Source organism: Neopsephotus bourkii, unplaced genomic scaffold, assembly GCF_033783945.1.
Source record: "Neopsephotus bourkii isolate Nb327-2 ecotype Australia unplaced genomic scaffold, CSIRO-AGI_Nbou_v1 NB_1346, whole genome shotgun sequence".
Taxonomy (NCBI): domain Eukaryota; kingdom Metazoa; phylum Chordata; class Aves; order Psittaciformes; family Psittacidae; genus Neopsephotus; species Neopsephotus bourkii.
In genome coordinates this window covers 1,121,846-1,148,666 of record NW_026901826.1, presented here as the reverse complement: position 1 = coordinate 1,148,666, position 26,821 = coordinate 1,121,846, and the positions used below count along the sequence as shown (strand labels likewise).

Below are 26,821 nucleotides of genomic sequence, written 5' to 3'. Positions count from 1 at the left end.
AGCCGCATTCCTGCTCATGAGCTGACGAGCTGTGTGACTGTGGAAGGGAACCCTTCCCATAGACAGTAAAATGAAGACCATAGATTCTGACTACATCTATGAACTTCAGTATTGACAGGATCTCTCCCTTGTTAACCCAAGCCATGTTTGAAACGCACCTTAGAAAGTGAGTATTCATGCCAGATACAAGCACTTCCCACATTTACCAGAGCGGAGGCCAGCACACTCCTAGAAACAGGTGTATTTGAAGTGATCATAGGCTGCAAATCCAGATGCTGGAATTGACACACTATGAGGGCTATGCAGACACAAATTGTCATGAGAATGAAAACATGGATGTTTGTCTGTGTGCTGATAAGAGCACAGTTCCTCTCTGTGGTGAGTGGATGACAAACTTCATAGGACAGTGTTTAGGTCAGTGTTACAGAAGAGACATGGGGCAGTCATGAGGTGCGAGGCAAGATCATGAGGGGACAGGAGGGGCATCCATGAAAGCTGAGGGGAGATTGTGAGGTGAGGGCAGGGGCAGCACTGAAGGGAGAGCACAGGCAGCGATGACAGAAGATCATGAGGGGAGAGAAGGGGCAGTCATGAAGGAAGATCATGAGGGGAGATCAGGGGCTGCCATGAGGGGTGAGAAGGGGCAGTGATGAGGGAAGATCATGAAGGGAGAGCAGGGGCAGCCATGAGGGGAGATTATGGGGGCAGAGGTGGTGCAGTCGTGTCATGAGGGGACAGGAAAGGCAGCTGTGAGGGATGAGGGTAGATCATGATGGGACAGGACGGACAGCCAAGAGAGTTCAGGGGAGATTGTGAGGTGAGAGCAGGGGCAGCCATGGGCTGTGAGGGGTGGCCATGAGGGGTAGGGGCATCATCTGTATTGTGTGGGGCCACTATGAAAGGGGAGACGAGCTGTGTTTGTGGCTGGAGATCATCGGCAGTCATGAGGGGAGATCAGTTTGCCCTTAATGACATGGTTTAGAGGTGGGCTTGACAGTCCTATCGTAACAGTTGGGCTTTTTCCCAAGCTGTTTGGTTTGATGATTCTACAGTGCACCCTTGCTCGTGCTTGGAGTGCACCCTTAATTTCCCCCAGAAATGAAGGTGGCTGCAGGAGCCCAAGGCTGCCCCATGTGCAAGCAGCAAGCACAGGCAACAGGGGCAATGGGGAGATGCACCTCAACAGCACACTAATGACGCAAGAGATGGGCAACCCTGGCAGCTCTTGGAGAGGGCAGTGCTTTGCATGAACTGTTAAACGGTGAGGTAAGAACAAGGTCTGTGAAGGGTGAAATTAAATGTGGTCATGGTTACACATGAACAGAACCAGTTATCATCCCATTTTAAGCTGTGGAGGAATGCCTCGTGTATCCACCAGAGACTGGGAACAGCAAGTAAGGAAACTCCTCACGCCTACTTCTAAGTTAAAAACCACTGTTGGTTTGCCCTGCAATGTCCCATATCACTTTCTCAGTGTGTCAGAATTAGGTCAGTTGTCTTTCTTAAGCTCTTGAGTCCTGATTTGTCCTGATGACATCCCAATGGACTACTAATACACAGACACACCACTCACATCCCAAGGACAACTTTGAAGGAACAAGAACAAGAAAAGCAAGGGAGCAAAGTGGGGCCCTTGCAAGAGACTCTCCCAGCCACAAGAGTGCTCCAGTACCAGCAGCCATCAGGCATCTCTCAGGGCCTGCTCCTGGCCCTGGGGCTGGGGCTGAGGCACCATGTCTGTCCCTGTCCCATGTGTGCCCCGGAGCAGCAAAAGGAAGCCAGGATTAGTTGCTGAGCCATCACAGGGCCTCTTGCTTGTCACCTCCCAAGTGCTTTTGTGCCACATGATTGTTCCTGTGAAGCCAGAGCCTGTTCATTTGGGTTTAGGGTTTTGTAGCTTGGCCCACACCCTAGCATCTGAAAAGGTTTACCAACAATTCCATCTCCGCCCTTTTCCTGCTCTTTTGAACTCAGTTGTGATGAGTATTGCACTGAAAATGTGGTCTCTGTTTCAAAAGGATGGATACAATCTGCTCCCAAGGCCCTGTGCTTTCTCTACATACTTAGCTAGGAAACAAATGACTGTGATGAAAGGAAAGAATCTGGTGATCTGCCAGTATTTCTGACAACTACAACAGCAATATAAAGCCATAAAACCACAAAGGTTTCTACTGCTTTGTAATGATCTGCCTAAATAATTATCTGATCATTTTTTGTTGTATCAAAAGATCAGTTTAAAGAGTAATTTATATAAAATAGCAAGTCAATATATATTCTGTATAGTTTCTGCTGATCTTGCATCTCAAACCATCCTGGGAGTCCCCTCAGTAACAGAGCAGCTTAAACTTCACGTATTATTGCACTAATCTTCCAGCTGTCTTTAACAAGATGTTTATTTAACAATAGCTGGGACTGAACTGGGTTGGAAAAGAAAGGTGTGGACAGCCAGTGAAGTTCAGCCAAAGGGGATGTGAACAGGGTTTTAAAAATAGGGTTTGTTTTATGCCCAACCCTGGCTGCATGTTAAAGGAAAGGAGAGAGGCTACCTGGGCTCAAGGGGCTTCCACCATGCCATCAGTCAAACTGTATTGTAAGCAACTTAAATGGTACTAATTTTACTTCTGACATGAAAGCTACAAGCCTGTGGTAGACATGGTCATCATTTTTTTCTTAACTTTCAAGCTACCTGGGGAATTGTTTGTATACAGGTACTTAGGGCATTGCACCATAAAAGGGTGAAATCCTCTGAAAAGATGAGGAGAATGGATGTAGTATCTCTTCGTTCAGGAGATGAAAGCAAAATAGAGCACACCTCAGAGAAAGGACTATTGATTCTACTTACTCTGGTTTTTGATGAGCACTCAGATCATCTAGCGGTTTTTTGCAAATGTTATCTCTTAATACAGCTGCCCTTAACAGTCATAGTCCTGGTAGACACGTATATATAAGGATCAAATTGAATCCACATTACAGTCAGTTTGAAGGGTTATTTTTGCTTGACCCAGGAGTGAACTGGAACCGTTATTCTGGTGTGTTTATGGAGTCTAGTCTGGGCCTGATTTTATCTTTTTTTAAGCTGTTAGCTCCCTAGACAAAACCAAACTGAAAATTCATACACACAAGCTAAATTAAGACTACGTAAGTGATATTCTCCACAAACAGGAAATACTTGTGCTTATATCAAAGGCTGGTGTCACTAATGTTTCACCGGAGAGTCAAGGCTGGAAATATTGTCTCAGAAACCTCAGAACTGTAATTTTTGGTGAGGAATTTAATGCTAAGCAAAGCAAGCAAGGCAAGAAATTTAAATCTCAGCATATTAATAGTCTATTTATTTAAACAAAAGACTCTTCTACCACATGGAAGTTACATGACAGATTAAAACAAAATGGATGAAAATCAATCATAAGTAACATTGATCTTTGCAGAGATGATACACTGATGAAAAAGGATCAAGCCTTTATACCTGTTAACACATATCCTGTAAGGCAATTGAAAATATAAACCATAATACCTTGGCCTCACATGCTCCCTCTTTCTCTCACACACAAGTTATAGGAAATGACATCAAGCCATTGGGCACAAACCTAGTTCCAGAGCATGCAACAGTTTCACACAATGATGTGGGAATGTCAGAAGTGGGATCCAGCTCTGTGCTTATAAACTACCAGCCCTGGTAGATGGGAGAGCTCCTAGTTAATCTGTCATCACTGCTAGTGTTACCTTCAGACATCATGCTTATAGCCTCATCGGTCTGTTGGCTGTCAGTTGCTGCTATCTTCTTTGAATCATGGATGTTGTTCTGGTAGTTCACTGGTGAGGGATAGGTATTTTCACCCACAGTGGATGAGGACATTGATTCCCAGGGTATTTCTCTTTTTCGCCATTTTAGGTCCACCTTCCATCCTGTCCAGCCATAGAATGCTAACGTGAAGAGGAAGCCTTGCATTGGATTAAGAACCCCCTAGCAAAGAGAAGTTTGACAGGAGTTACACCAGCAAGGCTCCATTTTCAACGCCAGCAAAATACCATGACCTGTTGTTCTGATACACTGAGGCCACCACAGAGAACAATAAGCACCAAATGGATTTCTAGCATTAATTTTAGCTGGTCAATCCCCTGGTGTGTTTTTAACTTTCCCCACAAGCTCTGGACATTTTTTATTCACAAAAGCAAATATTACATTTTTTAGTAGAAGCCAAGTCAAATACACGAAAGTAGACACTGGCATACTCAGTCATGTTTTTTAAAGCAGCAGGAATTGATCTGTCTGGAATTGCTGCAGACTCCTGAACCAGTGAAAATGTCCATCAAAGTGGGACAGAAAAACAGGGAGAGACACTGAAAAAGAAAATCCCAAGTGATTTCCCCCAAAATTGTCTCTGTTCTCAGTGCACTGGGATGCTTGGCAAGTAAATGGCTTGAGCTGTTACCATTTTTCTCACGAGAAAAGAGCAAATTATTTTTACAGCCAATTTAAAAAATAGCTCAGTTCACAGACCTGACCTCTTGCTCTCCAGGTGAGCAAGAGCAAGGACCCTGTCATATTGATGTGTTCTCTCCTTGTCAAAAGAGGAGGTTGTATCAAATCTGTTGCACTGCTTAACCCTTTAGGACAAAACTGCTCAGGGACTTAACTGCACAAAGCATGTTCAGGCTTTGCAGGTATTCAATAGCTTCAGAATAAGCTCTTTTGGAAAAGGAACCTGCAATATTGCGTCTCAAAAATCCCTTGTCAAATTTTCCAGTTGTAAAAGAGAGGGTAGGGTAGAGTAAGAGGCTATCTTAACAGCTGTTTTTTGGTTCACTGCTTCCAATGCTTTTTATGTATTTGTCCCTAAATATTCAAACGTCAAGATACAAGAAGCAATTATTCTTTATAATAACAAAAACTCTGGTTACAAATGGATAATTACCAGAAAATGACTGTTTTACTGGAGAACCTTCAGGAATTGTGAGCAAAAAATTTTACAGCTTGTGTTATGCAAAGTTAAACTAGAAATCATTGTAATGTGTCTTAAAATGGGCAAGAATCACTCACAGAGAAAATGCAAGCTCTAGTAAATGGGAGAAAAAGTTGGCTTTTGGTACATTTCTGGCAAAGTTTATATGTGAAAAGCGCCCACAGTGACTGCTCCTTCCTCTCTCATACTCTCTGCCTTTCTTCCTTGATTTTCAGGGTATTTATATCCCCCAGAATCATGAATCATCTGCTAGGCGGGTGCTGTTCCACCAGTCTTAAAAAAGTGATTTCTAAAACTAAGCAATGTCACAGCTGACCTACCATAATAATCCACGTGATCAGTGCAGCACTTCTGATGTTTTTCAGGGGATTTTCATTGATATCTGGCTGCATTTCAAGATAGAACAAAAGGCTCTCATTGATGATATTGGATGACCAGCTATTGCAGGAGTAAAGAACAAGAGAGTTATATATATATATTTGTATATGTAAAACATGTTTTAACTTCAAATTATAAAAATTAGGGTCACTAATAAGGAGAGTGAGATTTTTTTAATATTAAGACTCAGTCTGAAGGGGCTAGTTGGTCTCTGAGATCATGATGAAAAACCAGACAGTTACCTACTAGCCCAAGCATAGACAAACCAATATAGTAACCAAACCCAACAAAAATAATAACTGAACCTGATCATTTGATCTTGCTGCAGAACAGTAAATTGTAGGATAAAATTGAGATGATAAACAAGTGTGATCAATAATGGGAACATCATGCATGCTGACTTCTTTTGCTTGTGTCTTGAAAGGGAAGTGTTCAAAGATAAGGAAACCAAATACATGCATACTTGTTGTAAAAAGCTGCAGGAACTCTAGCTGGAGTTAGAATTTCAGGGCTAGAATACTACAAATTTTAAAAATGTCTGTAAAAAATCTACGCAGCAAAACAAAAGCTGACTTTAAAACCCTTGAAAATACCATCACATTTTTGATAATTTGTATTCTAAGGAAGGATGAGCACAATCAAGCCTCACCCTGTGAAAGAAACTGAGGATATTCTACACTAAATAAAGGTTATAGCAAATATCTGTAATTTCTTATGACTTCTAAACCAGCATTTCTTTATAGTTCTACTGAAGCTTCAGAAAGTAAACCATCAGCATCCATGTTATACTTTCTGAAGGGGTTTATACATGTCCTTCCTGCAATTATGTTTTTATCACAGTGTAAAACCTCCTGTTCTCCCCTCCTAAATCTGCAGGCATGTCTTGTACCCCTGTTGCCCTAACCTGCTGTCTTTGACTAACTTATCTCATATTGACTTCTTGGATGGAAGGGCATCTTAGGTTCTGGCATGGGACTGCCTCTGTCTTAACTTACAGTAAGCTTTGAGAGAGTTTTTACACTCTAAAGCTTACGCTTTACTGGGAGAACAAAATCCAAAACTAGAACTGTGACTATTTTTTTCCATAGGAAAACCCAGAACGAGACATTATGGAAATAAACAAATGTCCCCACTGTGTCCTTGGGGAACTGATCTTTTCTTTCATGTTTGCTCCAAGACCAGCAAGCTGGCCACCGTTCCTTAGGTTGCAACACACTTCTGTGGTGCCCTTAGGCACTTTCTTGCCACAGCCCTGAAAGCCTAGTTAAATCTGTGCTCCTTGTTATTTCAGCAATTTCCAGAAAGCCATGCTGCAGGACCCTTTGCTGCTGTCTCCCTCCCTTTCTGGTTATCCCACACTTTGCACTAGAAACCTCTCTTCCAAGCCGAGCAGACTCTGATCTTCCCCAAGAAAAGTCAGTCATTTCTCTCCAGAGCTCTCCAGTATACAGCAGCCAGGAGAAGTCTAAAAGGCAGTCTTTCTCCCTATTCATCCTTTTAGAGCAGTGTAACATGCATTAATGTCCCTGTGTATAAAGAAAGTTAAGTAGTTGTAGAGACTGTTCAGTTTGGCCAAGTTGTTTCACTACTCCAGGACCATATCATTCCTCCCCCTGTTGCTTGTGATACCCACATAGGCAGTAAACACTTCACAGCAGCGACTGCTTCTTCCTAGATCATTGCACAGACCTTCGTAGAGTAAACCACCACTCCTTCTGGTGCATCTATCTCTGTGAGATTGCAGTAAAAAACGTTTTCACAGTTTTGCTGTGTGCATCTAGAGCCTCCAGTTCCAGTTACTACTCCAGAATCTTTCACACTGGATGGTGCTGTTGAAGTAGAGGAGTGGTGGCTATGGGAGTGAAGCTGCACCCTCCCTCTTTCCCCAGTTCCCTTGTTCCCTTACCTCCTCTCCTCCCTTTTTCCTGTCCTACCCCAAAGCACTATTTTCATGAAGGAAGATAGAATATTAAAAAAAAAGAAAGCAACAAACCCAAACAAACAAACAAAACAAAAAAAAATTAAACCGCATTAAATTATCAGAAATTTCACACACAATCATATGGAGATTTCTTTTCCGGCATATGACCTTGTGTTTCCAGTCAATATTCATTCTTTTTTTTCACACACTTGGGATCTGCAGACCATATAGGTGACAGCACTATATAATCATAGTCAGGGCCATGAAGCCAGTCTTGCAAGCTTATTTACTGTAGGTTTTCAGTGATGTGTTTGGTGACCAGAAGCTCTGAGAAATCTTGAGTACAGAAAGCTGTCAATCAGCCCACAATGCTTGGTAGCTGCTGTTCCAGGCAGCTTTAGTCTATGCCCAGCCTTTTTTTGGCTATTGTTTCTTGGGGTTATTATCTTCCTGTTGGTTAAACATTTTTATCATTTCCGCGCAGCCTTCTGGTGCTACATGAGTGATTCAGCTACTTTGTGAACTAGATTAGAGCTACTTTTTCCAGAGACACCTTCCCTTCCAGGCAGAAAGAAAAACAAATGAAGAAACCCATCAGACTATTCTTATCCCTGATCCATTCTAGCTGGACATAATGCACCTCTTACCAAATAACGAATACCAGCATAATTTTGAAGAAGCGGATCTGGATCTCTGTCCCCAGACGTCTTTCATTCTCTGTGTAAATCCCTTGTCTCCCTTTCAGTAAGGAGGCAACTGGAAAGTATACAATCACGTTCATTAATACACATGTATCTTGTTAGTTATAGGCACAAGGATCCAGAAGATAGATGTCTATAAAGAGGAAACAAAGGAATGGATGGATTTGTCTCTAGCAGCAGCTCAGAAGCTGGGAGGACCATCATCAAGGAATCTCAAAAGTACATCCATTATGGATTCCTAAAATGAGCAATATACCACTAGGTCACTAGATGGTTTTCCTTTTCTCAATCCCACTGAAAACAGAAAATAGTATGGTCAGCACACTTTCATTTTATAACAGAAGGCAGTGCTTACAACTTCGATATAATGTGTGATATATTTATTATGTGATGTTTAGAGTAAAATAAAATATATTCTATCCTATTATACACATTACATTTCATTGAGTAATTGATATAGCATTGGCTATACCTCTAAAACTTCAAGGAGTAATGTCAGCAAAATAGACAGTTAAGTTACATGTTGTTCAGATATCACGAGGAATATATATACACACAAACACAAATATTCTCAGTGTGCATTTTCCCATAAAAGAGCAATTTTTATAGAAACAACTTTTCAAAGGAACAAGTGTTCCTTTGAAAGTTAGTATTCCTGAGGGACACAGGATGCATGGGACGAAGACCGAACTGAGAACACAAGGTCTTCTGTTGCTGTTCTTACGTATTCAATGCATAGATAAGTATGAATTCAGGTACTGCAAACATCTAACACGGGTCATATTACATGCAAAGAATGCACTGAATCTGTGGCTCTTTTCAGTCTAATTTCTTCAAAGCACTGGATAATGAATTAAATGGGAACTTCAAGATTCCATCTGAGTTGTGTACAATTCCCATTTGTTTCATCATCTCAGAATCAGAAGTGATAAAATTCTGATCATATTTTATTTATTTATTTTTAGCTCCAGGGCTGCTAAGAAGTAGAATTTAAGCATCCACTATACACTGCTTCAAATACTTTAAATCAAGAGTAATTTCATAACATAAAAACACCTTTGACAATCTGCAGTAAAGATTTTTAACAGCATAGCTTAAGTATGTCATCAGAGCGTCTCTAGGGCAAATTTTCCATCAAGATGGTATCTTCATTTCAATAAGCAACTCCCTCCCACCCTTTGCTGTATCTTTATGAGTTAATGAGGAGCTATCCCACATCACTGAATACACACGTATGACTTTTTACAGTACTGTTATGTTGCTAAGTAACACATTCTGATTGATGCTGGCCATTAGGAACATACCTGCTGATACTGTCCTCCTGAACAGGATTGGGTTGACCACCAGCACTAGCAGGAGTGGGGCGTAGGTTGTGATGTAGTGTGGGATTGCATGCTCCAAGCCATTTTCACAGCTGAGAAGAAATTATTAACACCTTCTGAGTATTTTTTCCCCACAGCTGACAGTTCTGGCTATTTTATGTTACCTTTAACTTAAAAAAAAAAATAAAAGGAATGAAGCAAACAGGTGCTAAGCTTTTAAATCAGAGACCTTTACCACCAGTTCACATGCAACCCAAAGCTGATTTTTAACATGCACTATCTGTGCATTTTTCTCAAACTTAAAGGAACAAATGCAAAGCTAAAACCAGGACTGGGAGAAGAGTGGCTCTTAGCAGAAGGTGTATCACAGCCCTGTAGCATGCCCAAGTGCCTATATTGCCTGGCATATACCCCAAAACTCAGGCAGGTATTTCTAGAATACTCACAGGCTCAGTGGAACATTTTTCAAAGATCAAAAAAGCCCAACATTTAGACATATGTCTCTAAAGATGACCAAAAGACAGTCAGATGACCAGTGAGTGCTATGATTTTGCAGTCTGTTCCCAGAGCCCTGCTTACCTGGAGAGAGAAGGGTAGTAAAGCAGTGTAATTCCCTCCACACAGAGCATCACCGCAAGGCCCCATGTCATCATGTGGTACAGCACAATTGTACTGCAGGCAGCAAATAGGACAGGCACAATTAAAGATACCAAACCTTACACTTTCCACATGGCAACATAAAAATAGTACACTCACTGAAACAGAGCTTTACAGCTGTGAAAGGGTGCAGGATGACATTAGCAGTACATTAAACTGAGAAAAGCGGGTGGGGCTGTGGGTCCCTTCAGCAACAGGATAAGCCAAAGTGGTTGTTCAGGCTTGCACACAGAAGCCCCACATTCCCCAACCCTTATCCCCAAATCTCCATAAGGAACCCCTGCATCCTTTGTTTCTCCTGCAGAGAGCAAAGTAGGGGATTAAAACTGAGGAGTGGAGCTAAAAAGTCAAATAAACCACTCTTCTGTAATCTGCAGAGAATTATGTTCAACTTTCCAAGTTAGATATTGTCCCATTTTAGGGAGATTCAGATCTGTGTGTTAGAAAGTTTTTCTTTGTTTACTCTGATCACAGAATTGTGATAATGGCTCGGGCTGGAAGGGTCCTTAAAGAGTGTCTAGTTCTAAACCCCCTGCCACAGGCAGGGTCACCTTTCAGTAGTCCAGGTTGCTCAAAGCCCCGTCCAATCAGGCCTTGAACACAATCAAGCCCAAATACAGATGAGGTTTTGGTTAACAGGTGTGGGGGAAGAAGGTATGTCCTAGCTGTTTCAGACTAGAACTGTGTGACTTCACAAAATCAGGTTTATTCTCCACAGGCTGAAGTTAATTCAAAAATCCCCATTTTGATAACATCTGCCAGAAAAACCATGTCTCCAACACCTGATTGCTCAGTACTATCCAAGAACAGAGTCATGTAATTCCATGTTTAGCAGTAGCAACTGAAGGTCATTTTGCCCTTCTAACAGCCAGCTTAGAAACACCTCGTATTTCCTGTCCAGCATGGTACTTTCCAAAGGGTTTAGGTTCTTCTGTTACAAGCATTGCAGAAAAATAAATAATAAATATGTAAAATTCTTCTTAAAAACTTTACAAATGTGACCAGAAGTGTAATAATGACGGTATTGAGAAAGAGATAAGATAGAAAATTGGAGGAATGAACTGTATGAAATCCAACACCTCCCTACACACACTTTTATTTTCAGGTTAACACTTCTTTATTTTTCCTTGCAAGAACCAGTTTTAAGTACAGAGTAGGAACAGAAGTAGCTATCTTGCTGCAATAAAGTTTATAGAGTCCAATCTGCTCCCTGTTTTTCCAAAGGTCGAATGAACTCAGCTACATTTAAATTCTAGTTAGACGTAAACGAATCAGTATCTGAGCATTGCCTTGGCAATTTCAGCATTTAGCACACCCCTCATCCATTTCTTTACCTGGTAACCATATGAACATCAGATAATTGTACAAGCTTCACTTACTTAGATAACTGCAGACAAACATGGATATACATTGCTGGAAGGAAATCAACAAATTCAGAGCTTTAACACTGGTACCTCAGTCCTGCTGATCTTCTTACCACCAGATAAGAATCAACGGCATAGCAAAACAACCACCAGAAGCCAGCACTATATAATAGCTGGATCCACATCTGCAGGGGAAAAAAGTGCCAAATGTCACAGCTGCTTCTCAAGGACCACTTGGGACAGGGGAGGGACTCGAACCTTTAGCCTGGAGATTTGTTCTTTAAACATGCATTTTCCAGCTAAAATTATAAAGTATGAAATCTTACTCAAAATCACAGGAACAGCATGGCTACAGCCAACAGGTCAAGTCACAGGCTAATTGAAAAACATTTGCTGTCAAGAGCTTTTTCTGTTGTTTAGAAGACCTGTTATTTACCTCTCCAGTGCTAACCTTCACTGTTGTGAGTGAAGCCCAAAGAAATTTATAGTGAGGAAGTTGTAATTTTAGGTTAAAATTTTAGTAGTTTCTCAGTAACTGAAGCATAAGAAGACCACTGAGGTCAGTCATCACCACAGTGTGCGTATGTATTGTGAGTTCTGCATGTGATGGGCATATTCCTCAGGTACAAGATACCAATTCAGGGAATAGTTATTAAGAAAAAAAAGGTCATTAACAAAAATATCATTCACCTTCTGGAGAAATTACCCATACTGAACTCCCTGACTGATTTCTTCAATAAAAATCCAAAAGGTACAGATTCAAGTCAAGTTAAATTCCACAGTAGTCATAAGCTGACCCTAGGTATTTTTCCCATGAGTCTATATAAGGGACCTTGCTTTGCCACTGTTTATCAATGCCAAACTTCTTCCCATAAGAGCTGGCTCTTTGTAATAGTTTGGAACTATTTTAATATTCAGGTTACCTTCCCTCCAAGCCCTCTTTCAGTTCTTATCTGGACATCCTTTAGCATGGCTCCATAGTAGGATTATTTTACAGCTCGAAACCAGCATACTTGTTACTGAGCCAAACCACAATGAATATAGATCTACCATTCCTTCCTCCGAAGACTAATCAAGCTGGGAAATATTTCCTTTCACCATGGGTGTAGACCCTTCCTCTAGACATTTGCAGCACAAATCAGTCAGTATTTAATTCAAACACCATGGTATATTCCTCTTTCTTTCTAATGGACTTTACCCATAGCACTCAGCATGTAACTTCCCTTGCATGTATTTGCTGCAGTTGAAAAATGCACAATTTACTATACACTCACACACAAAAATAAACTGTGGGGTCTTTCCACCCATAAAATCCAACATAGACAAGAATGTCTCCAAAAATAATATAAACCAGATGCACTAACCCCCCCAGATCTTCATACGCTAGCTGACTTTTTAGCAAGATGACACATTTTGCTACAGTGCCTGAGAGGATACCCCTCTGCAAACCAGAGGATGTTATTCAAAGGAGATGCCTAAAGGCCCCCTTATTTGGAGTTTGTATTGGCTTATGGTTAAGTGAAATAAAACAATAGTACTAAAAGAAAAATAAAACAGAAACAGAAACATTTTACTAACTCACAAGAGAATATATATGGGGAAGTGCGTGGAAGGAGGGTTATTTTTCATTCCAATATAATTAAATCTAAGTTTAGCAAATGACCAAATTACAGAACTTTGCTGGAACCCAAGGAAAGGGAAATAAAAGCTGTGTTAGTCTGCTGTGCTGCTCACCATATACCCTGAGATCAAAATGACAAGCGAATAGTCTGCATGCAGTATCTTTACCAGTATTTAAAAATACTACTTTTTGTGTTAAGGGACAGAAACTGAAATTTAAGACATACGCAAACATGGGTTTTCAATAGGATATTCTTGTTACAAGGTGTTGATGATGTCGGTTTTCTCTTTCTCAAAAGAAAAAAAATCCATTTGTATCTAGTAAGCAAAACTTAAACATGTATGACGGAGCTGAGAATGATAGATACATACAGCTGATATTTAATTCTATGGAACAACACTATGATGTCTAAATTGTCATTATATAGGCATATAAGGTACAGTCAATTCAATTTGGCACATACGGTTTTATTTTAAAACTACTGGGACAAAACAATTTTGTTTACATGGAGCATATCATCTTCTATATTGTAATCTTTGGATTGTAAAGCTGATACTGCTTATGCATTAATTCATTGGGCACCGTAAATTCCAATTGATTTTGGGTAAAGTGATAACCTGTCTTAATTGTCATTCTCCACATTTTGGTATAACATGGTGTCCTGGGTTTAGCAGTAGCAGTCATTTTTCTCCTTCTTGGTAGCTGGTGCAGTGCTGTGTTTTGACTTTTGGTCTGGGAACAGAGCTGATAACGAAGTTTTGGGTTGGCCAAGGACTTTGTGAGCCTCATGCTCTGCCAGGGAGGAGGGGAAGCCGGGAGGAAGCAGAGACAGGACACCTGACCCAAACTGACCAAGGAGGTATTCCATACCACAGCACGTCATGCCCTGGATGTAACTGGGAGTGACCCGGAAGGGGCTAGAGTGGACTGCAGGGTTGGAGGAGGTATCGGTCAGTGCTTGGTCAGGCTGGGGGGGGGGGGCGAGTTATCGATCAGCTGGTGATGAGGTGTTGTATTCTCTTCCCTTGTTATTTTCTTTATAATTATTATTATTGGTGGTAGCAGCAGTGATTTGTGTTATACCTTAGTTACTAAACTGTTTCTCTCTCAACCCGTGGGAGTTGCATTCTTTCTGATTCTCCTCTCCATCCCTTCAGGAGTAGGGGGAAGGCAAGAAGGGGGGGGGAGTGGTTGAACAAGCTGTCTGGCTGGGGTTAAACCACAACACATGGCCTTTTTCTTGTACAGTAAACTCAAATTATATGTCTTCAACTGTACTGCGACTGCAATACTTGAAATTGAGTTTCAATCTGCACTTTAGGTGATTTACATTTTCTTATTCCTGTGTTTTAATCCAGAAGATAGTTAATTAGACTTGGCCAGATGTGGTCGATGAATGTCCATATTAGCAGCAATCTGAACTGTAAGGCTACATGGCAGGGGCAGACCTTCTGCCAGCAACTTTGCAACTTTGGTATATTTATCCTGCAGTCCCTCTGTCTAAAACAGATACTCCTGCTGCAAAAGCTAATTTGAGCTACCCAAGTTGCTGGCTTCAGTTGGTCCCTGCTGCCACCAGGCAGGCTATAATTTCTACTGGAGGAGGCGGGCAGATAGATGCCCTCATGCTACATACCTTCTGGGACATAGGTGATGCTTCTCTCTAAATTGGAGAGACAACAATTTGATGAATGGACCACTCGGTGGATAAAGAACTGGCTGGAGGGCTGCACGCAAAGAGTTATGGTCAATGGCTCAATGTCCAGCTGGAGACCAGAAATGAGTGGTGTCCCTCGGGGATCTGTGTTGGGACCAGTCTTGTTTAACATCTTCGTCACTGACATGGACAGTGCGATTGAGTGCGCCCTCAGCAACTTTGCCAATGACACCAAGCTGTGTGGTTCGGTTGATACGCTGGAGGGAAGGAATGCCATCCAGAGGGACCTTGACATGCTTGTGAGGTGGGCTGATGCCAACCTCATGAAGTTTAACCATGGCAAGTGCAAGATCCTACACCTGGGTTGGAGCAATCCCAGGCACAGCTACAGGTTGGGCAGAGAAGAGATTCAGAGCAGGCCTGCAGAGAAGGACTTGGGGGTGTTGGTCGATGAGAAAATGAACATGAGCCGGCTTCAGTGTGCGCTTGCAGCCCAGAAAGCCAACCGTATCCTGGGCTGCCTCAAAAGGAGTGTGATCAGCAGGTCGAAGGAGGTGATCCTGCCCCTCTATTCTGCTCTCGTGAGACCTCACTTGGAGTATTGTGTGCAGTTCTGGTGTCCTCAACATGGAAAGGACATGGAACTGTTGGAACAAGTCCAGAGGAGGGCCACGAGGATGATCAGGGGACTGGAGCACCTCCTGTATGAAGACAGGCTGAGAAAGTTGGGGCTGTTCAGCCTGGAGAAGAGAAGGCTGCGTGCAGACCTCATAGCAGCCTTCCAGTATCTGAAGGGGGCCTAGAGGGATGCTGGGGAGGGACTCTTCCCTACGGACTGTACTGATAGGACAAGGCGTAATGGGTTAAAACTTAAACAGGGGAAGTTTAGATTGGATATAAGGAGGAAATTCTTTCCTGTTAGGGTGGTGAGGCACTGGAATAGGTTGCCCAGGGAAGTTGTGAATGCTCCATCCCTGGCAGTGTTCAAGGCCAGGTTGGACGAGGCCTTGGGTGATATGGTTTAGAGCGAGGTGTCCCTGCCCATGGCAGGGGGGTTGGAACTTGATGATCTTTAGGTCCTTTCCAACCCTAACTATTCTATGATTCTATGCTGTGCCAGCACAAACCAAACCAGTGGCTTCACAGCCCATTTGGGAATGACCATACCCTATGCCTCCATAGCCCTGACTTTGGTACAGGTGTGTTCTCCACCATCCTAGTATTCCTGTGACGAGTACTACAAAAAGCTTGGGACTGGTGTGACTGATGCTGCCCTGTGTCCTCACATGCACTGTGTGGCATCTAGCACCCTGCCCGCCCTGATCCAGGCTTTTGAAAGGAGGCATGACCACACTTGCAGGGGTGTGGCAAAGGCTGAAACTATCATATCCAGGCTCTGACTCACAGCCAAATTTCCTTGCATATGCAGTGGTTTGCCTTTCAGACTTCCCACGTAGAGGAACTGTCAACCTGGAACAGGAGGAAGGGGAGACGATCTCTTTACCTACCGCGCTCCCCACGCAGAAAACTGAAGGCCACACGCTGGTCCCGTTCACCACAGAAATGTTAGCTATGAAACCTGGGAAGCCTAGCCATACACTTGATCTGAAGATCATACCTGAAGAAAAAAATGTATTAATGCTTTGAGTCTGCTGGCATGATTTCGGTCACATGCTTCTCCCCTGCCACATATTTCACATCACAGCCCAGATTTTATGTGTCCACAGGAAGGCTATGGCTGCAAAGGGACACAGCAGGAACAACTGCACTATTTAAACACTGGTGTAATTGCTCAGGGAAAGTAGACCCAAGAGTCTGAAGCTGATGGGACTTGAAATGTTATGTAGATTAAAAACCCACTTACAGATACTGTCACACACTTCCCTAAAATAAATTGGGTGTCATTTAACTGCTTGACATACAGCAGAAGCTAACTAAAATTTTACCAGCATAGTCATACACTAATGTTTATTTTTCTATAAGTCCTCATTGCAGAAAAGAGTTATTGACCATTTTTCACTGTCTTCACTTGTACAATCAGCTTTCTTCCTCTCTGTCACAGGTCTGAATAAAGAGGGCATTGGTACTGCATGGGAACAATACACTTTTTTTTTTTTTAAACAAACTTAAGAGTTTTTTAGTGATATTTTCTGGGTTTGCTTGAAATAGGCATTGAAGCACCAACATATAGCAGAACAAAGCCACCAAGCTTCCCACTAGGAGGGAACGGTTTCTGATCCACCAAAATGAGTTTAATTCAAACACAATGATGGACAAATGGCTTGTCAGTGAAAGAGAAAGGGAGAAAATAACTATCTGTTGCCATTCTCATCTAACTGAAAGGACCTTTTCCAGGTGAATGCACATGTTTTTCCCATATCTTCCTTTCTTTATTTCCCCCTTTATGATTTGTTTTAATATTAGTACTTACTATGTACCATGAGAGAATCTGGCTAGGTATAAAAGGGGAAAAGACATGAAATTCCAGTCCTTTCCCAGGCAGCAAGAGAGACTTACAAAACAGCACTACTTCTCTTACCTAATGTAAGGGGGGGGGGGGGGGGGGGGGAGAAATGTTATTGTAGAAACAAACTCATCCTGTCTTTTCATAGCATGTGTCATGGTAATTTATACCTAATTTGGCAGTAAATGCCATAGACTGACAGGACAGATTTAGACACATTAGTTCCATTTTGACTCATTAATTTTGTTTTATTCTCTGTTGTTTTATTCCTCCAGCCTATCAGCTACAGGACTGACAGCAGGCTGTCCTTGATAAGGGAGCTCTGCTTGCATTTCAAAAGCCTGTGTCCAGCATGATCTGTGTATGGCTGCAATTCAAACTCATTTGCTGTCAATGTGATGTGCCCAGAGAAGTGGCTGGCATGTGAACGAGATGGCAAACTCTTTCTGAGACGATTTAAAGACATATAAGAAGTGTTCTTCAAATGTAGTCCTACAGATTGGATAAGTGTTTAATGTCAGCTTTAGTTCTGAATGTGCTGCCTTGCCTCTACTTTTATGCCTTACTCTGAGAACCTTCCATTGTTTTAAATTTTAGTATGTTTTAAAGCAGATTTTGGTGTAAATTTGTCAAGAGCTTTTACCTCTAAAATATAGCTACCAAACAAGACCTTTCTCCCCCAGAGGCCAATCACCTACTGCTCTCACTTGGCCCAAATCTGCCTGTGAATACATGCAGCATGTTTCCCTCAGAAATCTCTATTGTTCACTCACCATCTTCATTTGGCTGTGGTACCTCAGAGCAACAAGAGCCTGCTACAGAAAGGGTAAGGGACATCAAGCTGGCACTTACCTAAGCTACCAAGGATGTCACAAATGGAGATAAGGAGAAGGATGGTGGAAGAGGAGGAGGCTTTGGGCATCTTCCGTGGGCTCTGTCCCTTCTTCGGCAGAAGCTGCAGGATGGTCAGTAGCAGACTGATGGAGGAGCTGCCAATGCAAACTCCGCAGAAGACTTCCGGCTGGAAGTTCATCACTAGCTGTGTAGCTGCATCCTGGTTCGGGCAGCAGTAGGTTTCTAACCTGGGAGAAGCCATGAAGCATTCGGCTGGTGGAGGGGCCCCACGAGCAGAAGAAAATGCTGTTGCTTCCCCAAAGCAGCATTCACTTTTTCTTCACCCTCCCCATTAGTCCTTGGTGGTGAGAATCACGCGATTGACGGATCATGTGCTGCTGCTGCTGGAAGTAAATCCCCTAGAGCAACCTTTCTCAGCCTCTCCTAGCAAGGAGATCAGATCCAAACAAGAAAACACAGTGTAATCTGAATCATGCCCCATGCTTGCTCAGAGTCATTGGCAGCAGTTCACTCACATATTTCTGCTTGCATAGTATGTGATACAGGAACTTAAACTCTTCAGTGCATTGAAGGTAGTTTAAAATAAATAAGGATGCCAGATACCAAAGGAGAAGCATTACATTTTAATTCTGTTTCTCTTTATCCCCATCCCACACAGCACCCTGTAATTACTGAAAATTAATTGAAAAGGTGAGTCCAGACACAAGCAGTCCCAGCCAGGAAGGAGCAGGGCTGTACTTCCACACCCTAAACCCAAAACTCAGTTTTAGTGATCCAACCCACCCATCATTTTTAATTAAAATTAGAAACATGATATCCTGTCACTGTAGAAAGAGATTACATTTAAGAAGATAATATTAACCTCATCTTATTTAAACTACAAACACAAAAATTCTTCTCTTTAGTCTGCACTGTCTGCATTGGATCATCTTGACACAGAAAATACCAGAACGTTTGACTTCTCTAAAATTTATTTATTTTTACATTTGGTAAGAGTTTAATATGAAAACAGGACCTGTAATACTTGATTTTACTTTATAAGCTAAACAATATCTTGTAAGTCAGGGATCTTACTAGACATAGTAGCAAATACAATCATAAATACAAAAAGGAACTCTTCCAGTCTCAGCTGCATTTCAAACTCCCTGTGTCAGCTGTCACCCCTCCAAAAAGCTTGTTTGTAGCAACATGGCCAGGAAATACAGGAGGGAGCACTGCCAAAGAACTACAGTGAACTGGATGTTAAATAACAGTCATGGATTTTATAATTTTCCTTGTAGGAATAAACAACCAAACCTTTTATTTTTATTTTTTTTTAACTCCAAATGGCCCAGAATAATTTAGCAGAATCATAAAGCTGTGGTGAATGATAGTGGGATGTTTTGCATGCAGGCGCTATAAAACAGGGTCTTCAGACAGTATGTTTGCCCATAGTAGAGAAAACATCCACCAGTCCTGAGTAAAATGGTACCTGACAAGTTTTTCACTATACAAGATACCTTATACTTGATCCCAGAACAAGAACAAACCCACCAAGCTCACCAGCCTGCTGACTGCTGGTAGCGGCCATGCAGCCTCCTCATGCAGGACAGCGGTGTCAGGGCTTGGGTGGCAGGTGGAGCCCAGGCTGCCAGGCACATTGTGCATCCACCCAGCCTGAGGGACTCCCCAGTGCTCTGGCCAGGCTACATCACCTCAAAAGCAGGATGTTAACTTGCAGATTCAGACCCCTACACGCAGGTGTCCATACATCAGCAAGGTGTCTGCACTCCCATTGTAGTCAATCAAGATCTTCAGCAGATAAGCTTAGAGTCTAGATCTAAGTCTAGAGAGCTGTTCAGCTCTTCCTAAATTAAATGCACATGGTGAGCTGAGTGGGCTCCAGTAACTATAATGGGAACTGAGGCATAGGCGTCATCAAAGACTCTGAAGTCCAGGCAGCTGAGTTTGAAGCTGAATGGTTTTGCTGGATGTTTTTGCTGCTTTTCAGCATAAAAAGATTTTCCGGCTCCATGGATGAGGACAGGCGAGTGACCTGGATGTTGCAATCCTATGTTTTGTTACTGGCACGTATGCAAAACTATACTGGGGACAGCAAGGTTAAACAGTAGATTGGCCTGCTCCAGAAACACAAACTTATTGAGGTAAAGGAGAGTACCTATGCTCTGTAGTCAGTAAAGGGCTCCGTTGTCAGTACAAGGTTGGGACTCCTCAGGATTTACTCCACCTCCACTACAGCAGCAGTGCACAGAGTTGCCATCTCTTTGACAAGATACTGCATTGCAATCTACCTGGCTACTAAAGAGCAATTAAAAGAATTCTATAAAGACAGAATATTATTAAAATAAAGCCATCATACACCACATATGCAATGCAAATACATATAAATTAAATTATGTTTTCTCTCATTTGAAAGCAAACTTATATTGCCCTATTTACAATTAGAACAGCAAAACTTGCATTATTTCAGAAACTGCTGAATAGAAGCCTTTAATTTCCAGTATCAGGTTTTAAAATTGTCCTCCTCACTATTTCTGCTGCCACTTTCCTTCCTTCAAAAATCAGAAAAGCATGTCAAGCTGTTACCCTGATGGTTTGTTCTGGCTGACAGATGGGAATGTTCTGTGTATTTTGCTTTTTCTGCTTATCATTTGTTTCCATTGATCCTGACTCGGATCTTCTAGTTTTCCCCTCTGGATTTACCATTTTATTATTTTAACTGTTTTCCACCATTTTGAAACTACTTTCATTTCTCAATTTGCAGTCTTACACTCTGGAAATTTTTCTTTCTCTCTCCACAGTTTCACCAGCTGTTTTGCCACCTATTTTTATTGCTTTACTTCTCTGAAGGGAAGAGTGCTCCTCTGGGTCCGTTTCCTCCTACTCTCTCAGGATTTGATTATGCAGTTACTTACAGATGGAGTAAGTGATTCTTATTGGAAGCAAAGCATATGACCTGTGGCATACCTAATACAAAAAGAAAATAAAGTGAGTCATGAGTGGATACCTGGCATGATATGAGTAGATGTGTCTTTACATGTGGGCATCTGAGGCTGAATGGGAGATGGATCTGTCTAACTAATGAGCCACCCAGTATCTCATCTGATAAGATCTAGCTAGTCTCTGGCCCTTGTTGCTGAGCTAGAAGTCTAAACAGTCAGAACAGTCAAAGAAATTCAAAGCTGGTTTGGTAGTCTTATACCCAAGATTAATTTGGCTTCTCATGATTATGAAAATAAGAGGATAAAAGCTGGGGACAAAGGCAAAGAAAACAGAAAACTAATGAAAGTAAGAGAAAAGTTATTTTGCCTTGCTAAGAAACATTACTCAGTATTCAATAAAACTTACACTGCTCTACAGGTCCTCATTCCCTTGCCTCTGAAATTACTGACACAGTTCCCACTGCTGTCCAGTGGTACAAAAGACACCCAGAAATACAGAATGTCTCATTTCTGTATCAAAGCAGGATCTTGATTAAGCAAGTGGTGTAGCTTGCAGACTACCATTAGCACACATACAAGCAACATTAAAAAAACAAACAAACAAAAAAAAACAACCCCAAAACCCTGGCATTGCAAATACCTATCAATCAAGCTCACAGCGTGAGTACCACATTGTGCAACGCTGAAAATTCCAGTCCTGGTTTTGTACATTGGCAACAGGAAAAATACTGCGCTCCTTGCAATAAGAATAAGCGTGTACTCCGTACACACAGCTTTTAGAAATACCTGCTCATGCTCTCCTTGGACCTGGGACATAATGTTTCAGTCCAGTCCATGGGCTTGCCTGCTCCTAAGGGAAAGCAACAGGTTTGCAAAAATGTGACAGGCATGCATTTCTGCTGTCAAGGAGTGTGCTTGAGCATGCAGGTACAGATACTTTAATCACTGTTTCAATTAAATCTGGGACTACAGCAGTTGTTTAAAAAGAAGAAGGGAATTTATGGATATAGAGACAGAGGAGAATTTATTTCTGTTTGTGTTTACAGTCCAGTCCATCACTGACTGAATTTACAGCTCCCAATGAAGGTCTTAGATACCTTACAAATGTAAAAAACTGTATTTTGTCAATGATTCACGATCTTATGGTCTTTTTACATATTACCTGACATAACAGACCCCAAACTGATGAAAGTTGAGTCTGTCTTCAAGCTAAATGGATGCAATAAACCAGTTATGATCTCCCCAACAGATCCTACAATATGTTTTTAAAGACCTTAACATACAAATCTTCTATATGCTTAGCATCATTCTCCATTTTATCCACAAAGACTTTCTACAATTAGATTTAGTTTGGAAGAAAAGAGAAGATGTGTCCTCCCATAATTATCAGTACTAATTTTTCAAGCTAATTTTAGACTGGCATTAACACTTCATGCCTAACTGAAGTGAATGGGGGAAATTCACACCCCATTATTTTGATTTCAAGTTTTCTGTAAATTAGGTAGGGATATTGGAACAAAAGTGATATTCAAAGTGTAACATCTGCCATAACAGCTACAGACTCCATTAAAAATAACTGGAAGAAAAACAGAGGTATTGCTTCCCTTCCCCCAGAGATTTTAATATAATTACAGAGTTGTAAATTATTCATTTACATTTAAGTGTGCTGAACATTAATTTAAAAGGATGAGAATGAATGTGTCTCCTTTGCATAAAAACAATAATGTTTGAGTTCTTTTGTTTTGTTTAAGAATGAAAACATAAGTATGTACAATGACTGTGCCTCTGAACAGCTCAGTAATTCTGTATATTTCATGCAATTGTGTTACACGTATTTTACAGATTTTTTATACACCTTCTGTGGGGAAATGTTACCCTACCTCACTTTTGTGAAGAAATGTACATAAATTAAGTATTGAAACTGTGCCTATTATGCATTTAAATTAGGAAATGAGGTTTATAGGGATGAAGTACAAAATGACTGCGTAGAAAAATGCATCTGTAAATTAGAGAAAATAGTTTTTGCTTAGGGATTGGAAGAACAAAATCCCGAATTCTCTATGCCAATGCTAAGAATATTACAGTCTTTGAAGCCACATTAAGACAGATTTTGTGGCCACATTTCTGGACAAATTCCACCATTAACCATTAATTCACATAACAAAAAGATATCTCCCTTTCAGCATACATGTAGTAAAGAGACCTTGTCCCACACCTACACAGACTACATGAGACACAGTTTGTATAGGAACTAAAAATTGGATCTTAATGTTTGTAAGCATGTAGAGGGTACCCTACAAGATGTTGAACGTCTATCCTATCTGCAGTATTTTTCAAAAGTATCATAGGCCTAGCTACTTCTGCACTCTCTTTTATAGGTTACTTTAGTTGGTTCCCTCAGGAGAAATCAGGTGGGATACTCTTATATCCTTGTTATGATCGTTAGACTGTGGGATCTTGCTAGATTATATCTTCCACCACCCAGAAATATGTTTTCAAAGCCCATTAGCAGTAGAAAATCATCTCATAAAATCTCTGTTCCCAAGCCAGTCTGTGTAACCAAATCAAAATACATTACAACACTAATTTCATGTCTCTTACAATGGAAGAACTCTCCAAGGCTCTTAATTAAATTGCTAAAAATGTCAGTATATCATGGCCAGTTAGATGGTCTTTTTGAACACAGAAACCAAGTACTGAAGGGAATTCTGACAAAGTGTGCAGTCCCAGTCCAGCCCACAGAGACCAGACAGTGCACCCCTTTGAAGTCCCATGAGCATCACTTTCCATGAGTTTCTTTCCATTCCAGTGGCCACACGGCCAGCAGTCAACCCTGCTGGACCCATTGGACTCTGTGAAGGAAATCTGCAACTGTCTGCTCCACAAATTGCTGTCTGGCAGTTTATGAAATGAGCAGAAAGCTCAAAAGCATGGCTTAGCTGGCTTAGGTAATCAAGAGGAAAGGCAGTAATAGCCGCAGAAACATTATCATGCAGAAAGCACTTAAGATCCACTCTTTTGATTCTTCTGTTCTTCAGGACTGAAGATCATGACTTGTCAAAGGTGGACTTCACAGTTCAGGGTGGACAAAGTAATGAGACTAACCCCTAAATATCCAAAGTAGTTTACATTCAGGTTAGCAATACAGTTACATTATACATTTATATTATAGCTTGGCTAATTCAGCCACTCCCATTAGCAACCTTCCTGGGAATATGACTTCAAGATATTGGTTGGTCCTAAAACAGCTTCAGAAAATGCAGTGTTCCAAAAGAAATCTTCTGTGTACCCTTAATACTCCATAATTCAGACTTTGAAAAGACATTAAACTTTGGGTTTGTAATAGGACCTATATTATCACAGAAGATGAGCAATACTCCCTCCTTTCCATGCCCCAGGCATCTGTTTCCTCAGGATGTTACTCACTATGCCCCACTTACATGAGCACGCTTTACACAAAATTCAGGCTAACAAAGCTGTACCTCTGACAATATTATCCTTTTTAAGTCAAACAGAAGCCAGGAAAAGCTAATCTGGCACTTTTTCTCATTGTAAGACAGTTGGCTTCCTTCAAACGTCCCATAAACTGCTAACTGTTCTGCCTTGAGAGGAGACCGCATCTATAACTTTAGTATAAAGGGGCACAGCAGTCTATGGAGAGGTGACACAGAAAGAACTTCTGCCTTCTGGACTTCTGGGCATGATCAAACCAGCCACATATCAGCCCTAAAATCACCAAATTCATGTAGCATCACAGATCTGGCACTGCTGGACCATAGCCTCTTGTGTATACCTGATACTTTGGGGCAAACTGCCTTAGCAGTGCAAAAAAACCCCAACCAACATTTATTTTATGCTGTACACATGCATAGATGGACTCCGACAATATGCCACATCCTATGACCTCCATCTGAACGCAGTTTGTGTTCTGTGTAACCAAGTTGAGAGTAGAAAGGTCATTTGTAATAAATGAATTGTGTTTCTTTATCGAATGCACTGAGAGATTTATTTAGACATTGCTGACTGATAGAAAAAGGAAGGTTTGCTGAGGGTTAGCTAGAAAATGAAGACAAAGTCCAAGTGAAAAATACCAGATTACAAGGCTTTTGTCTGCTTTCATGCATACTCTGGCCTCTTGCTGTCTATCTACCTTTTTAAAAGTCTTCAAAGCGTTCTCTGCAAAAAGAACATTTGAAACCCTCCCTTTGGCATTTTTCCTGACCACCCCTACTCCAGTAATCATCAAGTACAGAATTTAGACGTAACATGCAGTGATATCAGAGTTTAAATGCATTAAAGACTTCTTGTAAGCCTCTAAGGCTATGTCACTCATGTAATTAAAATGGGCCAGTACCTGTTTTTTGACACATAAGGGCAAGTGGCATAGCAGAGTTTGTATAGTGAATGTTACCACATGGCGTGTGTTATCAAAGAAGATGGACAATGAGAAACACTCTCTAATGTACCATGACCAGAAATTCAGCAGGAAGAATAAATATTACAAGTGACGCTTCACTGAAATAACAGAAATTCATGAAGCAAAAAATACCCAGGTTAATGAAGTTGTCACACAGATACATACGAACAAATACAGCTATACAGTATGCGTGTGTATACATATATATATATGTATAAATATGCAGTGGAATTCTCTTTCCCAAATAAAAAAGGGGAATTTCACCCATACTATCTCATACTAACAGTCACTGTCCCGTGTTATTTCCCAAACTCTGTCCAGGCATTGTTTCGTTAGTCTGCTAACAATGAAACAGTACAGGATGTTATGTACCAGTGCTTCAGCCTGTGTGCTCTCACTCTGCTTTTTCATTTATTTGAAAAGTGGTAGTCTGAGATGCTGTAATATAATTTAACAAAGGACCCTAATGGAAAACTGGAAAAAGAACAGGTATACAGATACCAGAGGGACTATGGTCCAAGGCATGGCTTTACTTGTGCCTGAATTTGACCACCAGCTGAAAACCCCATCCCTAGGAAAAGCTGGTTACCTATTCACCTCCTCAGTGTTGCATTCTGACTCTACAATCACGAGGAGTTGCTATTACCCTTTTCTTTGAACTTCAATCTTGTTATTATGCAAAATCATGAAATTTATAAATCCTGAAGTAGGCCATGGATTACAGGAATCTGCTGGACTCATCTCCTTCTTCTCTGGCTACAGGTCTAACAGGTCTCAAACCCAAGAATCGTTAGCAAATCTTGATCTTTTTTTTCCTGGTTGCTCATAGCTGCTGTTTGTTCTGCGGTGCATGCTCTCACCCTCAAAAAATTGCTCTGAGGTATAAAGCATATATGTAATACAATATATAAAAATATATCTATATATTTATATTTAATATTTATTACAATAATATAAAATATTATAACATATTTACTTCATCAAATGTATTTTTATATAAATATATAAAGCAATATGTAATGTTGTGAGGATAAATAAGAACTGAACAAATTTTGAATTAAAAATTCCATGGGGTTAGAAACACCACAGTATAATAGGAAATGCTATTCTTTCACAAATATAAGCCTTAGAAAATTCCTAGATAGTGAATACACAAGGTTGGGATTGAGGGGGTTTTGGTCCTAAAGAACTGAGGAATTCAACATATATTTATCTGAAAGGTCAAGAACTTCTGAAGGTTTTTCAGCCAAAATTATTTGTTGCTGAAGCCCTATTTGCAATGCAGGAGAAGCAAGACACACTTGGGAAAGGTTTTATAAGTGCTTGAATCATATAGGAGACATCCTGCTGGAGTTTTTCAACATTGTATTTTTCATTCTGGAAAATGGATAATTTGTTGAAATGAAAGTGTTTTGCGGAAGAGCATGATTATGCTGAATACATCAGTAGAAACATGGCAGATTTCCAAAGGAAACCCTCCTAATTCCCAGCTATGCCAGGATGTCTGTCTCTGGGCTGCTGCTACCCAACCTGTTTCTCCGGGTTCTCAGGACTTTCA

The 26,821-nt window shown here is 41.0% G+C and overlaps 1 protein-coding gene and 1 long non-coding RNA gene across 4 annotated transcripts in view; one reads left to right on the top strand and one right to left on the bottom strand.

Moving 5' to 3' along the window:
* Positions 1-19,169, bottom strand: part of GPR143 (G protein-coupled receptor 143) — a 33,555-nt gene extending 14,386 nt beyond the window's left edge. The window contains exons 1-9 of one of the 2 annotated variants that reach the window (XM_061366488.1): positions 18,998-19,169; positions 17,902-18,327; positions 16,094-16,203; positions 11,398-11,492; positions 9,866-9,958; positions 9,269-9,378; positions 7,911-8,019; positions 5,285-5,402; positions 3,304-3,964 (exon numbers count right to left, since the gene is read on the bottom strand). In XM_061366488.1, the coding sequence (XP_061222472.1) occupies positions 3,665-3,964; positions 5,285-5,402; positions 7,911-8,019; positions 9,269-9,378; positions 9,866-9,958; positions 11,398-11,492; positions 16,094-16,203; positions 17,902-18,145 (1,179 nt within the window). In that variant the 5' untranslated portion in view covers positions 18,146-18,327; positions 18,998-19,169 and the 3' untranslated portion in view covers positions 3,304-3,664. Of the gene's footprint in view, positions 1-3,303; positions 3,965-5,284; positions 5,403-7,910; positions 8,020-9,268; positions 9,379-9,865; positions 9,959-11,397; positions 11,493-16,093; positions 16,204-17,901; positions 18,974-18,997 lie in introns of those variants that run through there. The other variant, XM_061366489.1, reaches the window with a different exon arrangement.
* On the top strand, positions 4,001-17,442 carry LOC133219280 (uncharacterized). 2 transcript variants are annotated; one of them, XR_009727389.1, is made up of 3 exons: positions 4,001-4,122; positions 8,073-8,279; positions 17,325-17,442. It is a non-coding gene; the product is annotated as an uncharacterized LOC133219280 (long non-coding RNA). The 2 variants fall into 2 exon arrangements; XR_009727388.1 differs by lacking the exon at positions 17,325-17,442 and having other exon boundaries at positions 8,073-8,391.
* Positions 19,170-26,821: the final 7,652 nt, after the last annotated feature.